This window comes from Lithobates pipiens, unplaced genomic scaffold (genome assembly GCF_037356315.1).
Source record: "Lithobates pipiens isolate NorthernLeopardFrog02 unplaced genomic scaffold, aLitPip1_a1.2 Scaffold_35, whole genome shotgun sequence".
Lineage (NCBI taxonomy): Eukaryota > Metazoa > Chordata > Amphibia > Anura > Ranidae > Lithobates > Lithobates pipiens.
Genome location: NW_027507811.1, coordinates 3,107,031 through 3,122,467, shown reverse-complemented (window position 1 = coordinate 3,122,467; position 15,437 = coordinate 3,107,031). Strand labels below are relative to the sequence as shown.

The 15,437-nt window shown below is 45.9% G+C and overlaps 1 protein-coding gene across 1 annotated transcript in view; it reads right to left on the bottom strand.

The window, feature by feature from the left end:
- Positions 1–265: 265 nt before the first annotated feature.
- LOC143955445 (uncharacterized) overlaps positions 266–15,437 on the bottom strand; it is a 113,610-nt gene continuing 98,438 nt past the window's right edge. The window contains exon 10 of the mRNA XM_077465491.1: positions 266–1,746. Within this exon, the coding sequence (XP_077321617.1) occupies positions 692–1,746 (1,055 nt within the window). The 3' untranslated portion in view covers positions 266–691. The remainder of the gene's footprint in view (positions 1,747–15,437) is intronic.

The window sequence follows — 15,437 nt, the reverse complement described above, 5'->3', positions numbered from 1 at the left end:
TTCGTCACGGCTGGGCAGAACTGTGCCACATTCCATCAACTATTTGTTTTCTTATTCATAATAGACCTCTAAGTCTCCATACCACAGAATGTACTCAGCCAATGAGAGGTAGTGACTCAGTTTTTTATTTTAAAAGGCCTAGAGGGCCGCCTTTTAAGTGGTGGGGTTAACGCGTTTCGTTCTGGAAGAAGACTTGAGAAAACAGACCTCTTGCAAGAGAATAATAGACCTCTAAGTCTCCATACCACAAAATGTACTCAGCCAATGAGAGGTAATGACTCCATTTTTATTTTAAAAGGCCTAGAGGACCACATTTTAAGTGGTGGGGTTAACGTGTTTCGTCCTGGAAGACAACTTGAGAAAACAGACCTCTTGCCAAAGTTTACACCACACAATGTACTCAGCCAATGAGAGGTAAGGACTCCATTTTTATTTTTCTCCTGCTATCAATGGCCGACACGGTACAACACTTCACCCATGTCTTTGGTGATCTCTGATCTCCTTATCAACTGTTTCTTCCATGATGAAGATCAGCCATGGAGTATATCTGAGGTGTATATCAGGGGGTGCTTCTTCCCCACATGTCCAGCAACATTCATATACGAGACATTTCCCGCACTCACTAATACACCTCCAGGGTTGTGTGGGACCCCCTGATGTACAGAAAGGATTTCAGTGAGGAACATTTCCCTCACTCAGGACAGGAACGTGGCTTCTCCCCCGTGTGAGATCTCTGATGTGTGGAAAGACTGCACTTAAATGAAAAACATTTTCCGCACTCAGCACAGGCATACGGCTTCTCCCCCGTGTGAGATCTCTGATGTGCGGAAAGATAGGACTTTCTAGAAAAACATTTCCCGCACTCAGCACAGGAATACGGCTTCTCCCCCACGTGAGACCTCTGATGTGCAGAAAGATTGGACTTACAAGAAAAACATTTCCCGCACTCAGGACAGAAATACGGCTTCTCACCAGTGTGAGATCTTTGATGTAAGACAAGTCTCGATTTTTCCATAAAACATTTCCCGCACTCAGAACAAGAATACGGCTTCTCCTCCATGTGAGCCTTCTGATGTGAGACAAGGGCTGATTTTTTTACGAAACATTTCCCGCATACAGAACAGGAATACGGCTTCTCACCCGTGTGCAATCTCTGGTGTATAAAAAGATAGGACTTCGATGAAAAACATTTCCCGCACTCAGCACAGGGAAATGGTTTCACCTCCATGTGAGACCTCTGATGTGAGACAAGGGATGAATTTTTTGCGAAGCATTTCCCGCATTCAGAACAGGAATGCAATTTCTCACCCGTGTGCAATCTCTGGTGTGTAAAAAGATAGGACTTCGATGAAAAACATTTCCCGCACTCCGAACAAGAATACGGCTTCTCCTCCATGTGAGACCTCTGATGTGAGACAAGGGCTGATTTTTTTACAAAACATTTCCCGCATTCAGAACAGGAATACGGCTTCTCCCCCGTGTGTAATTTCTGATGCATAAAAAGACAGGACTTCGATGAAAAACATTTCCCGCACTCAGAACAGGAAAACGGCTTCTCTCCTGTGTGAGACATTTGATGTGTGACAAATTGTATTTTTTGTACAAAACATTTCCCGCACTCAGAACAAGAATACTGCTTTTTTTCTGTATGAGATTTTTGATGTAGGGAAAGATGGGATTCCTTTAAAAAACATTTCCCACACTCAGGACAAGAATATGGCTTTTCTTCTGCGTGAGATCTCTGATGTTGGGAAAGATGGGCTTTCTTTAAAAAACATTTCCCGCACTCAGGACAGGAAAGCCGCTTCTCAACTGTGTGAGCTCTTTTATGCTCATCAAGATTGAATTTAAAATAGAAACTCTTCCCGCACTCAGCACAGGAAAACCTCTTATCTGTTGGAAGGATGGCACCGTCCCGCACAGTCTGAGGTTCCTCAGGATAAGAGGAATACGATGGTCCGGCACCGTCCCGCACAGTCTGAGGTTCCTCAGGATAAGAGGAATACGATGGTCCGGCACCGTCCCGCACAGTCTGAGGTTCCTCGGGATAAGAGGAATACGATGGTCCGGCACCGTCCCGCACAGTCTGAGGTTCCTCGGGATAAGAGGAATACGATGGTCCGGCACCGTCCCGCACAGTCTGAGGTTCCTCGGGATAAGAGGAATACGATAGTCCGGCACCGTCCCGCACAGTCTGAGGTTCCTCAGGATAAGAGGAATACGATGGTCCGGCACCGTCCCGCACAGTGTGAGGTTCCTCGGGATAAGAGGAATACGATGGTCCGGCACCGTCCCGCACAGTCTGAGGTTCCTCAGGATAAGAGGAATACGATGGTCCGGCACCGTCCCGCACAGTCTGAGGTTCCTCGGGATAAGAGGAATACGATGGTCCGGCACCGTCCCGCACAGTCTGAGGTTCCTCGGGATAAGAGGAATACGATGGTCCGGCACCGTCCCGCACAGTCTGAGGTTCCTCGGGATAAGAGGAATACGATGGTCCGGCACCATCCCGCACAGTCTGAGGTTCCTCGGGATAAGAGGAATACGATGGTCCGGCACCGTCCCGCACAGTCTGAGGTTCCTCAGGATAAGAGGAAGACGATGGTCCATCTACACTGTGTGGTGCCGGATGGACATTTGAGGTAGTCGGGTTTTCTCCTGGACTATACTGTGTGATGTCCTCATCTTCTACTTTACAGTCTGGAGACAAAGTGAGACAATCCTCTGAGGTTTTCCTCATCTCCCGTCCATCTACTAAAACAGAAATACAAAGATTATTACTAGACAGGAGATGATTGGTTCCCCTATTAGTGCCACCCCCGCACAAGATACTGGATGCTTTTATGTTTTTCTACGCCTCTATTTATACCTTAACTGATGGCCTACAATTGTTTGATTATGTACACTATATTACCAAAAGTATTGGGAAGCTTTTACACACACGAACTATAATGGCATCCCAGTCTTAGTCCATAGGATTCAATATTGAGTTGACCCCCCCTTTGCAGCTATAACAGCTTCAACTCTTCTGGGAAGGCTGTCCACAAGGTTTAGGAGGGTGTCTATCTGAATGTTTTTTCACAGGTGAAAGACTTTTTCAGAGGCTTGCTACATACAGAGGCCCAACATCCAAAGAGCACCTTCTAGGCGTTCTAGGGCCATAAATTACACATCTAATTTCCTGACTACCCATCACACTTTTAAAGGCCCTGGAGCACCAGGACAATGGAATTATCCAAAAAAATTACCCTATTTTGGACAGCAAACACCCCGATGTACTGTATATTCTATACGGCAGAATGAGTCTTTTGAACAGGTCAATTTTTCCCACAAGTTTTCAGAAAATGTGAAAAGAAAATGAAACCATATTTTTTTTTTACTTTTTTTTTAGTTGTCCATTTATAAAGATATTTCTAACAAATAGCATGCAAATACCAAAAAATACACCCCCAAACTACGTTCTGCTACTCCTCCTCCTGAGTATGGCCATACCATGTGTCAGACTTTTTCACAGCCTGGCCCCATACAGAAGCACAACATGCAAAGAGCACCTTTAGACGTTGTAGGGCCATATATTACACATCTAAGTTTCTGACAACCTATCACATTTTTGAAGACCCTGGGAGCACCAGGACAATGGAAAACACCCACGTTTTGGAAAGCAAAAACGCTGATGTATATTCTATGAGGCATAAATCAGACATTTGAACATGTCAGTTTTTTCCACAAGTTTTTCGGAAAATGTGGAAAGAAAATTAAACCACATTTTATTTCACACAAAGTTGTCGATTTATAAGATATTTCTAACACATAGCATGTACATACCAAAAATTACACCCCGAAATACATTCTGCTACTCTTCCTGAGTATGGCGATACCACATGTGTGAGACTTTTACACAGCCTGGCCACATACAGAGGCCCAACATCCAAGGAGCACCTTCAGGCATTCTAGGAGCATACATTACGCATTTAATTTCCTGACAATCACATTTTTTTTAAGCACCAGGACAGTGAAAAAAAACACAAAATGACCCCATTTTGGAAAGCAAACACTCCAACATATTTTATACGAGGCATAATGAGTCTTTTGAACATGTCATTTTTTTCCACGTTTTCTGAAAATGTGGAAAGAAAATTCAAACTTGTTTTTACACAAAGTAGTCAATTTATAAGATATTTATAACACATAGCATGTACATAGCAAAAAAGACACCCCAAAATGCATTCTGCTACTCTTACTGAGTATGGCGAAATCACATGTGTGAGATTACACAGCCTGGCCACATACATAGGCCCAACATACAAGGAGCACGTCAGGTGTTCTAATGACATAAATTACACATCTAATTTCCTGACAACCTATCACATTTTTCAAGGCCCTTCCTATTTCTACCACATGGCATGTACATACAAAGAATTACACCCCAAAATACATTCTGCTAAGCAAAGGGTAAACAAAAGATTACCTGTGGTTTTACTAGTGCAGCTGTCCACAAAGGAGAGCATTGGTCCAGGCAGTAGACAGGGACATGGTCAATGACAGTGAAAGGAATTGTCCTGGCATAAATACAGTCCAAAGTCATTACAGGCTGCAGGCAGAGATATTGTCAGCACAGCCAAAGCATTGGTCTAGGCAGCAGGGCAGAGATGTGGTCAGCAACAGCCAAAGGAATTGTCCAGGCAGAGACATGGTCAGCACAGCCAAAATATTGGTCCTGGTAGAAGGTAGGAACATGGTCCATAGTACAGGTAGTAGGCAGAGGTGTGGTTAGGTTCATGCGGCAGGCAGAGACATGATGGCAGTAGGCAGAAATATCAGGCTTAGGGCCTCAGTCGGGTAAAACCTGGGCACAGGGGTAGAGGCATCTCCCACCCAAATCTCTTCGAAGCCTCTGGGCTCCAGGCCCTAATCCAGGAATTACAAAACCTGGAGAAAACCAAAAACGTTTTCTCAGTTCGGAAAAAAACAATTCTGAAGCCCCTCACATATGTGAGACCCCTGTGTTATCATGAATATCACTAGTACAGAAGCAGGGTAAAAGATCAGTCCAAGCAGGAGGCAAAAAACGTGGTCAATAAACAGTCCAGGGTCATTTCTAGAGCAGGCAGAGGTGTGGACAGTTTAGGCGACAGGCAGAGGCGCAGTCAAATAACAGGCTAAGGTCAGTTCCGGAGCAGGCAGAGAAATGGACAGTTTAGGCAGCAAACAGTGGCGTGGTCAAATAACAGGTCACTTTCAGTTCAGGAGCAGGCAGAGGTGTGGACAGTTTAGGCGGCAGGCAGAGGCGTGGTCAAATAACAGGTCACTTTCAGTTCAGGAGCATGCAGAGGTATGGACAGTTTAGGCAGCAGGCCAAGGCGTGGTCGAATAACAGGCCAAGGTGTGGTCGAGTAACAGGCCAAGGTCAGTTCTGGAGCAGGCAGAGGTATGGACAGTTTAGGAAGCAGGCCAAGCCATGGTCGAATAAGAGGCCAAGTTCAGTTCTGGAGCAGGCAGAGGTATGGACAGTTCAGGAGGCAGGCTGAGGCGTGGTCAATAAACAATCCTAGGGTCAGTTCAGGAGCAGGCAGAGGTATGGACAGTTCAGGAGGCAGGCTGAGGCGTGGTCAATAAACAATCCAGGGTCAGTTCAGGAGCAGGCAGAGGTATGGACAGTTTAGGAAGCAGGTATGGACAGTTTAGGAAGCAGGCCAAGCCATGGTCGAATAAGAGGCCAAGTTCAGTTCAGGAGGCAGGCCGAGGCGTGGTCAATAAACAGTCCAGGGTCAGTTCAGGAGCAGGCAGTGGCATTAGGGACGTGAAGGCAAATGGCAGGAATTCAAAATTACGTTTACCATACTTTACTAATAATTTAGAGAAGTATGGGAATGCCAGAAACAGTCAGCTATGCAGAGGCCTGGTTGGGAAGGACACTGGGGACAATAAAAACTGGTGTCTCGTCTAACTCCTCTTCTGAAGCACCCCAACATTTTTTTTTTTTTTTTTTTTACATGTAGCACCCTCTACCTTGCCAGAGGTAGTTACTTTTTGTTTCAGCCAGTGTAGGTAGGTTTAGAGCAGAAGCAGGTGACTGACATGTGGCTTCATCCCTCTGGTTTCCAGAAGGTTCTGCAAAAGAGGTGGGGGAGAGAGGATTGGAGTGGCATGGGGTGTGTCTGGGAGCCCTGACCAATCCCCAACTAGGATTGGCAGGGGGCAGGCCTCCTATATATACAGCCATCACAACTATTGCCAATAGTATTGGGGCGCCTGCCTTTACGCGCACATTAACTTTAATGGCATCCCAGTCTTAGCCCGTAGGGTTCGATATTGGGTTGGCCCACCCTTTGCAGCTAGAACAGCTTCAACTCTTCTGGGAAGGCCGTGCACAAGGTTTAGGAGGGTGTCTATGGGAATGTCTGACCATTCTTCCAGAAGAACATTTGTGAGGTCAGGCACTGATGTTGGACAAGGCCTGGCTCGCAGTCTCTACTCTAATTCATCCCTAAGATGCTCTATGGGGGTTGAGGTCAGGACTTTGTGCAGGCCAGTCAAGTTCCTCCACCCCAAACTCGCTCATCCAGGTCTTTATGGACCTTGCTTTGTGCACTGGTGGGCAGTCATGTTGGAACAGGAAGGGGCCGTCCGCAAACTGTTCCCACAAAGTTGGGAGCATGGAATTGTCCAAAATGTCTTGGTATGCTGACGCCTTAAGTGTTTCCTTCACTGGAACTAAGGGGCCAAGCCCAGCCCCTGAAAAACAACCCCCCCCCATAATCCCAGGCAGTCAGGCAAGTACCGAATTCCTGGCACTTGCCAAACCCAGACACGTCCATCGGATTGCCAGACAGAGAAACGTGATTCGTCACTCCTGAGAACACGTCTCCACTGCTGTAGAATCCGGGGACCGCGTGCTTCACACCACGGCATCCGACACTTGGTGATGGAAGGCTTGGATGGAGCTGCTCAGCCATGGAGACCCAATTCCATGAAGCTCTCTACACACTGTTGTTGTGCTCATCTGATGTTCACACCAAGTTTGGAGGTCTGTAGCTACTGACTCTGCAGACAGTTGGCGAAATTCTGCGCATTCGCTGATCCCCGCTCTGTCATTTTACGTGGCCTACCACTTTGTGGTTGAGTTGCTGTTGTTCACAGTTGCTTCCACTTTGACCATGGAGTATTTAGTAGGAAGGAAAATTTCAAGGATGGACTTGCACAGGTGGCAACCTATCACGGTACCACGCTTGAATTCACTGAGCTCCTGGACCCCGTTCTTTCACAAATGTTTGTAGAAGCCGTCTGCATGCCGAGGTGTGTGATTCTATACACCTCTGGCCATGGAGGTGATTGGAACAACTGAAACCAATGGATTTGGAGGGGTGTCCCGATACTTTTGGCAATATAGTGTATGTGCACTGATGTTGTTGCACTGATAAGCTGGCACTGATGAGCACCAACAGGGCACTGTAGGGCACAGAATCAAGCAAATAGCTGCACAAACTCACGCTACAGCCATGTATCTTTCTCCTCACACTCGGTATCGGTGTGAGGAAATGAGAGAGCTGAAAAGGACATGACCCCGATTTACAAAGTGATCACTCGTCATTGGACAGACATATCCCTCCACCCGGCGCAAATAACAGAGCAAGTAACCCCGGGGGAATTGTTCTGTCAGATCTTGGTAGACCCGGGCATGGGGCAGAAGACCCAAGGTACATACCCCCGGTGCCTAGGTCGAGTGACACCTATGGTGAAAATCAAACTTTTACTGCCGGCTGATCCCCAGAATCTCCATAAATCCAGTCTAGATCCATAAATTGTGTCGGCAGCACAGAGAAGGAAGATTATCGGAGAGAAATCCAGGAATACAGGACGGGGAACACAGCTCAGGAAAGTGACCAGGGGATTACAGGCTGATATCACCCAGCCCCCGCCCTACTCTGGACCAATCAGTGAGCAGTATGGGTGGAGGAATGGATTTAGTGTTAATGACCCACCTGTGCTGATCTCTGTAGGAGTGTCCTCCTCTATAAATGTCCCCGTTATTCCATCCTCCTCCATAGACTGCTGATCATCCCTCACACACCTCTCTTCTTCTTCTGATTTCACCTCAAATTCTATATCCATTGGATCTCCACTCTAAACCAAGAAAATGAGAGACAATATCATCTGTTAAATGTTTTATTATTGTGACATCACATAAAAATCCACACATTGTCTCTATAAGTGTGTTTTATAACCTCCGTCCCACCAACCTTGTAACAGTGGGGGATGGTGTGACCTTCCTGTGTGGAATCCCGGGAATACAGAGGACGGGGACATCTCTCTGGTGGGTTCCTGGTATTTGGTGGCTCCATCATATCCTTGTGTCCTTCAGAAAACTCCTCCATCACTCCATACTCCTCATCCTCCTCTTTATACTCTTCTTTAACAACAATATTATCCTTGGGGTTTTCATTTTGAAAGATATAATAAAACATTCATTGTAACAAACATGGTTTTGTATAAATCATAACTACCAATAATTGTCAATCATCTACCTGATGATGGTGGGGGATGGTGTGATCTTCCTGTGTGGAATCCCGGGAATACAGAGGACGGGGACATCTCTCTGGTGGGTTCCTGGTATTTGGTGGCTCCATCATATCCTTGTGTCCTTCTGAAAACTCCTCCATCACTCCATACTCCTCATCCTCCTCTTTTATCTCTTCTTTAATATCAATATTATCATCCCTGAGGTTTCCATGGGGACATCTCTCTGGGGGGTTCCTGTATCTGGATGACTCCACCATGGTGTCCTGGTACAGATCTTTGTGTTCTTCCTCCATCACCCCATCCTCATCATCCTCCTCTTTTATCTCTTCTTTAACCTCAACTTTAGGATCTCTCAGGTTTCCACTCTGAATATATAATAAAAATGACATCAATGGTAACAATGCAGATAATGTACAGATCCTAATGATACTATCAGTGATTGTTCCTCATCTACCTGATGATGGTGGGGGATGGTGTGATCTTCCTGTGTGGAATCCCGGGAATACAGAGGACGGGGACATCTCTCTGGTGGGTTCCCATTACTGGATCCATCTGTAGGAAACACACACACTGACTGAATACATTGTTTCTATGTGTTTATCAGATGATGGGGGATGGGTGGAGCCTCCGTACTGCTCTCTCCTTTACAATAAAGTCTCCTCTTACCCGGTGATGTGAGGGGCGGCTGATTGGCCATCATGACGTCCTTGTAGAGATCCTTGTGTCCTTCTAAATACTCCCACTCCTCCATGGAGAAATAGACAGTGACATCCTGACACCTTATAGGAACCTGACACACACAATGATACAGTCACCATCCAGACACGTCCCTTGTGTGGGACCTTCACAGACATCAGAGATAAATGTTTACTGTTAAAACATACATTATAAATCCACCTCTACATAAAACCCCCATCCCATATTATCGTATGATCCGTTAGTATAGACTGATGAGGTGATTGGTGGGAAAGGTGACACGTCTCCAATATGAAGAGAATGTTCCGGCCCCGTAAGTGAGGGAATATTCTGCCCCTGAAGGGGTTATTCTAGGTGTCCACACTATATATGTGTGTATCATCGACTGCTGGAGATAAAAGACGTCACAGTGACTATGGAGGAAGAGGACGGACATGACGGGGGGGGGGGTTACTGGGTGTATATAGAAAATAAGATCTTATTACCTCCTCTGCTGCCAGTTCCAGCGACGTTTCCTCTCTACTTCCTCATGACTCGCGGCACTTCCTTTTTATATCTGACATCACTTCCTGTACGTACCCAACATCACTTCCTGTCTTCCATAGAGACTTTCTATCTCTATGGTATAAGTGAGATCACCATCTTGTGGAGATCAGAGGAACTGCAGCCCCCGAGAAACGTCTCGTAGTGTGAACACAGCCTTGTGCTGTGTGTGTATGTACTGTATATCCTTATAGATGGGGGTCATCTCCACTCCCACCAAGGGGGGAGAGAAATATATTACTGCCTAGTCCAGCGTTTCTCAGCCAGGGTTCCTCCAAAGGTTTCTAGGGGTTCCTTGAGCAATAAACAAGTTCTGTCTCTGAGCTTTTCGGAAATCGGCTTTTGGTACCTCGGCTCAGCCGATTTGTAAGTTCCCTACAAACTATATACAGTCCGTATATACACTTCTCCTTCTACTTCCAGCACAATCTTGCTTGCTATAACTACAACTCCCAGGACCGGCTGGCACTGTATGAATGCTCTGACATGAGCGCAATCAGACCAATAGCAAATGACCTTTACAGGCAGGGACCGCAGGCCCCTTTGGTAGTGTAGCAAAAAGTCCTAGTGCCCAACTGTCCTCCTGTGGCTACTGATCCCAGCACCACCTCTTCAGGCACTGCCAGCCCGCCTATCTGCAGCTGCCCCTTTCTCTAGCCCTCCTGGCTAAGACTCCACAGTCCTCCCAGAGTGACTCTGAATCCATCCCAGACTGCTTGCCCCCAGTCCTCACCGACTGTATCAGCCACCAGTACACCTGACTGTCGTCCTCCTGGGAGATATACCTGGCAGTGTTCTCCTGCTGTCCTCTCCTTGCTCCCATGCCTCTGTCAGGACACCTCTGTGTGTCGTGAAGAGGGTCCCTTCTGCACTTGAGCCCAGGCCTGAGATAACAACCCCCCCCCCTCACTGGCCACCGACAGCCTAAGACTCCATCTTCCAAGCATTCTTCACACTGCCCCAGCTGGACTTACCCAGACTATTTGCGGGGGCCTGCCCCTTGCCAACCCATCTGTGGGGGATTGGTCAGTGCCCTCATGAATACTCCAGGTAGCTCCTCCTAACCTCCGCTCCCATCCTTCTAGAATATTTTCCAAGTTTCTAGAAGTAGGGGGAGGTCTTAGAGATGATGCCTGTGAGTCCTCCAGCCCTCCCTGAGTCACTCATCTGGCCCAGATAAAACAACACAGGCTTGGATACCAGCCAATCCTGAAAAATGAACCTACTCTAACAAAATATCTACTTCTAGCACACTAGAGGGTGCTACAATGGCCAATGACAGCTCAGGGTGCTGTCGTTCAGCTAGTGATATACCATTAAGTACAATGTAACCTATACTCATTCATGTGGGAGTGGTTTCTGGAGGCCCTTCTATTATTAATAGGGCTTCCAGATTCAAAAAAAAAAAAAAAGCCCCGAGCTGTATATGATATATTCCTGACCACTGCACTCTGTAACCTGGGCTGTATATGACATACTCCTGACCACTGCACTCTGTATCATGGGCCGTATAGAACATACTCCTGACTACTGCAATCTATACACTGGACTGTAATGGATATACTCCTGACCCCTGCATCCTTTATGCTATATTGTACAACAGTCGCTGGTTGCTCAGTGTTCAGGATGTTATTGAAGACCTTCCTAAAGGTCGGCTGTGTGTAGAAAAGCACATCTGATGGAAAAGTTAAATTTTTCCCAATGATTGTGCTGAGGTTTGTGTGTGTCTCCATGACTCTGCATCGTGACTCAGTCATTAAAGCGTATTTTTATGGATACAAGACCTGTGCAATATGGAATCTTGTGCACTATACGTAGGTTCAAATTGTAAGCCCAGCCCACTGCAATTTTACCACACCCCCAATTCATCGCCTATTTATTTTCCTCAGGGTACGCTGAACCCCCCCTTAGGAAAAAAAATAACATGATCCCTGTACTGTACTGCCTGGAGAACATTGGTGGATCCCATAAAATTTGACAGTAAAGCTGTGAGAGAGGCCAGAAATCTGCTTCAGGACTGGACATGATATGGATCCTTTCTCATCTCATTCTTGGTTATGGAAATCTATGATATTACCAATCCGGTATCAGAGTATCGGCAAACCCGAGGTTTAGATCTTTTACAGACATGGCCAATGGTGGAAATTGCCAAACAACAAAGTACGATGCTCAGGGAAACCTTCCCCCAACCTACCTACAATGGTGGAATCATTTGTCACAGAGACTAGCAGTAAACTTCTGGAACATTCTGGTGAAGAATAAGGGAGCTCTCAGACATCATCACAAGGGGAGGTTTGTGACCTCTATACAGCCACCGGATGGCTTCCCCAGATCCCCCCCCCCACCATGTTGCCTGGCTTCCGATATCCCAGCACTGGCATGGTGGGTGCTGTAAGGTAGAGGAGAGAGAGACCAGAGAACATCCGCTCGCTGATCACCCCTAGCTAGAATGAACCCGGAAGTGGTGTGTATTGGGTCACTTCCAGGTTTAGTTCTATCATTCCTGGCCGCTGTGAACAGAGAAGATGTGAATATAGCCCAAGCTGTTCTCCATTATCTTCAGTGGAGGGCAAGAGAGACATGAGGGGTCTAAAGCCTTGTACACACAGTCGGAGAATCCATCGGAATGTGTCCTATCGGACCGTGTTGTTGCATAATCTGACTGTGTGTGGTCTGCATCGGACTGATTCCGTCGGAATATCCGTCGGACCCAATTTTCCAACTTGTTGGAAATATTTCCCGACCAACTGGTCCGATCGGACATACTCCGATCATGTGTAGAGAATTTTGATCGGACAAAGTGCCACGCATGCTCAGATCAAATTCCTACATCAAAGCTATTGGCTACTAGCCTGAATGTAGTCCCATCGTAACGAAATTACGCCATCACGTTCTGAAAGATCGGATTTTTCGACAACTTAGTCCGACTGTGTGTATGCAACAGTTTCGAACAAGATCCGACGGACAAAATCCGACGGATTTGGTTGTCGAAATTTCCGACCGTGTGTACAGGGGCTAATAGAATCTTCATGTCTCATTAAAGAGAACTCACAACAAAATGCTAACATATGGGGGGCTATTAGTCCATTATCTCATAGCAATTAAGGGTAACTCCAGTCAAAAATGTTTTTTTTTTCCCCATTAATAGTATGTTAAATATCTTTATCTTTGATATTATTCATTTTCTGGCTAGCTGATTGTTTAGCTTAGAATGCCTTATCTAAGCCAGACAATCAGCTTCTTCCTGTTCTTTACCGACAACCCTATCTCCCTTTATCTGAATTTGCTAAGCGGCCATTTTCACTCCCTGAAAAGGTTGTCGGTCGTTCTTAGACAGGCATGCCTAGACCTGCCCAGCCCTACCCCACCCCATCCCTGCAATCATTCATAAAACATGATCTCCTCCTGTCCTCATTGCCTTGTTTTGGCCAGGGGGTATTTTTGAGAAAGAGAGGGAGGGGGAAGAGAGAGGGGGAGGGGGGAGAGATAGGGTCGAGAGAGAGAGAGGGGGAGAGAGAGAGAGAGAGGGAGGGGAGAAAGAGAGAGGAGAGGTAGAGAGAGAGAGGAGGGTAGAGATAGAGAGATCGAGAGAGAGGAGGGGAGAGAGAGGGATAAAGAGGGGGAGGGGAGAGAGAGGGATAAAGAGGGGGAGGAGAGAGAGGGGGATAAAGAGGGGGAGGGGAGATAGATGGGGGAGAGAGGGATAGAAAAAAAAAGACAGGGGGAAGAGAGAGGGTTATAGAGAGAGAGAGGGCTATAGAGAGAGAGAATCCCTATTGATGTTCTTTGGGAGGGTCAGAAGTGGATACAGGCAGGTGGCAAAGTGTTGGTCAGATATCCAGGCAAGAAGCCAGTTAGAGGAGAGATTGTAGTGGAAGGGGCGGGGTCTACTGTTTATGTATTATTATAAGGAACGGATAATCCGCTTTGTTTCCCACTCCACAGGCTGTCTCCAATGTGATCCAGAGAAAAGTGGTTTCATGATAGATAGAATAATGGAAGACTACAAAAGCTGTGGAGAGCAAGGCCATTGATGTATTACAAGCCTTGTTTCTAAAGAACTTTAGAATGGACTTTCTAATGAACTTTTAGCCCGAAGACTGAAGCACCTTCTCAGAGACAGAAATATGGGAGGGGTTGCATTCAAGGAAAATTATTGTGTAGAATGAGTTCTTAGTAATGAAGAGATTTTGTGTGTTTAGTCGGAGAGAAAAATCAAGGGCGGAATGTGTCGCGTTTGATATAAAATATACGTTTTTTTTCTATAACATTGTGATACAATAGCAATCAGATTAGTTTTTTAACAGAGATTAGGTTTATCTGAGGAGGTTTCTCAAACGAATGCCTTGGTAACATTGGGAATTGTTGACAGTTTAGTTGTTAAGGTAAACAAGTTTGTAACCATTGTCAACAAACTGGTAAAACAAAAGCCCAGATAAAAGGAGCAGAAGAGACCGATAGTGAGGCTGTCAAGATATGAAGACATATGTATCACATATCTGTATATAACCCAGAGTTCCCCTTCAATATAAGAATGTATTTCTTTATATAATGTTTTTTAATTCTTCTTGGGTATTCTCAATATTGCAACACATATCTTGTTGTTCACTTGTTATTTGCTTCACATGAGATGTCCTGTACTGTTGACATGAGATAAAGCATATTATTCCCAGAAATGATGTTCAAATGTTTTTATGGAAAGTCCCTGTTTATAAGATAAAGTCAGAATGACCTTTAAAGTTGTTATTGTGTTATGGCAAAAATGACCATGTGAAATATGAAATAGATCATCCTGGAATGTATCGTGTATTTTTCTATTTTGACTCTTTCCCACACATAAATTGTAATGTTATCATTTTTTTATAAAAACGCTGTTACAAGTTGTATTCTCCACCACAACCACAACAACCCCTTGGAAGGTGTGGTCCTCTGTACGGAGATTTTCTGAGTAAATATACATTGAGACGAATGCTACTTCGTAGAATGTCCTTTATTTCAAGGCTGTACATAACAGGCCACTCATCATGCATTAGAACCAAGGACACTCAAATCTGTTCCAGCCAAGAAGATGATGCCTGATCCCCAGAAGCAACGGAGATCATGAACGCACACGTAACCGGAGTTAAGTAACTTCTAAGCATACTTTTATTGTGTATAGACCATAGTTTCTGCTTATTTGCTAGGCACCTTGCTATAGATATCTGTCAGTCTTGTATTGTATTCCTAATATTGTAATAGTTTTGTATGTACAGCATTTTTGTATAGTAAAAGCACATTTACACACTGCAGAGATCTGAGTTTCCTTGCTTATAATGAAAAGTAACCTTGCTAGATAGACACAAGAAAAACAGGGCCCTCCCGTGTCCTGTGTGGATGGGTCCTCCCGTGTCCTGTGTGGATGAGTTCCCCCCGTGTCCTGTGTGGATGGGTTCCCCCGTGTCCTGTGTGGATGAGTCCCCCCCCCCCGTTTCCTGTGTGGATGGGTTCCCCCTCATGTCCTGTGTGGATGGGTCCTCTCGTGTCCTGTGTGGATGAGTCCCCCCTCGTGTCCTGTGTGGATGGGTTCCCCCTCGTGTCCTGTGTGGATGGGTTCCCCCTCGTGTCCTGTGTGGATGGGTTCCCCCTCGTGTCCTGTGTGGATGGGTTCCCCCTCGTGTCCTGTGTGGATGGGTTCCCCC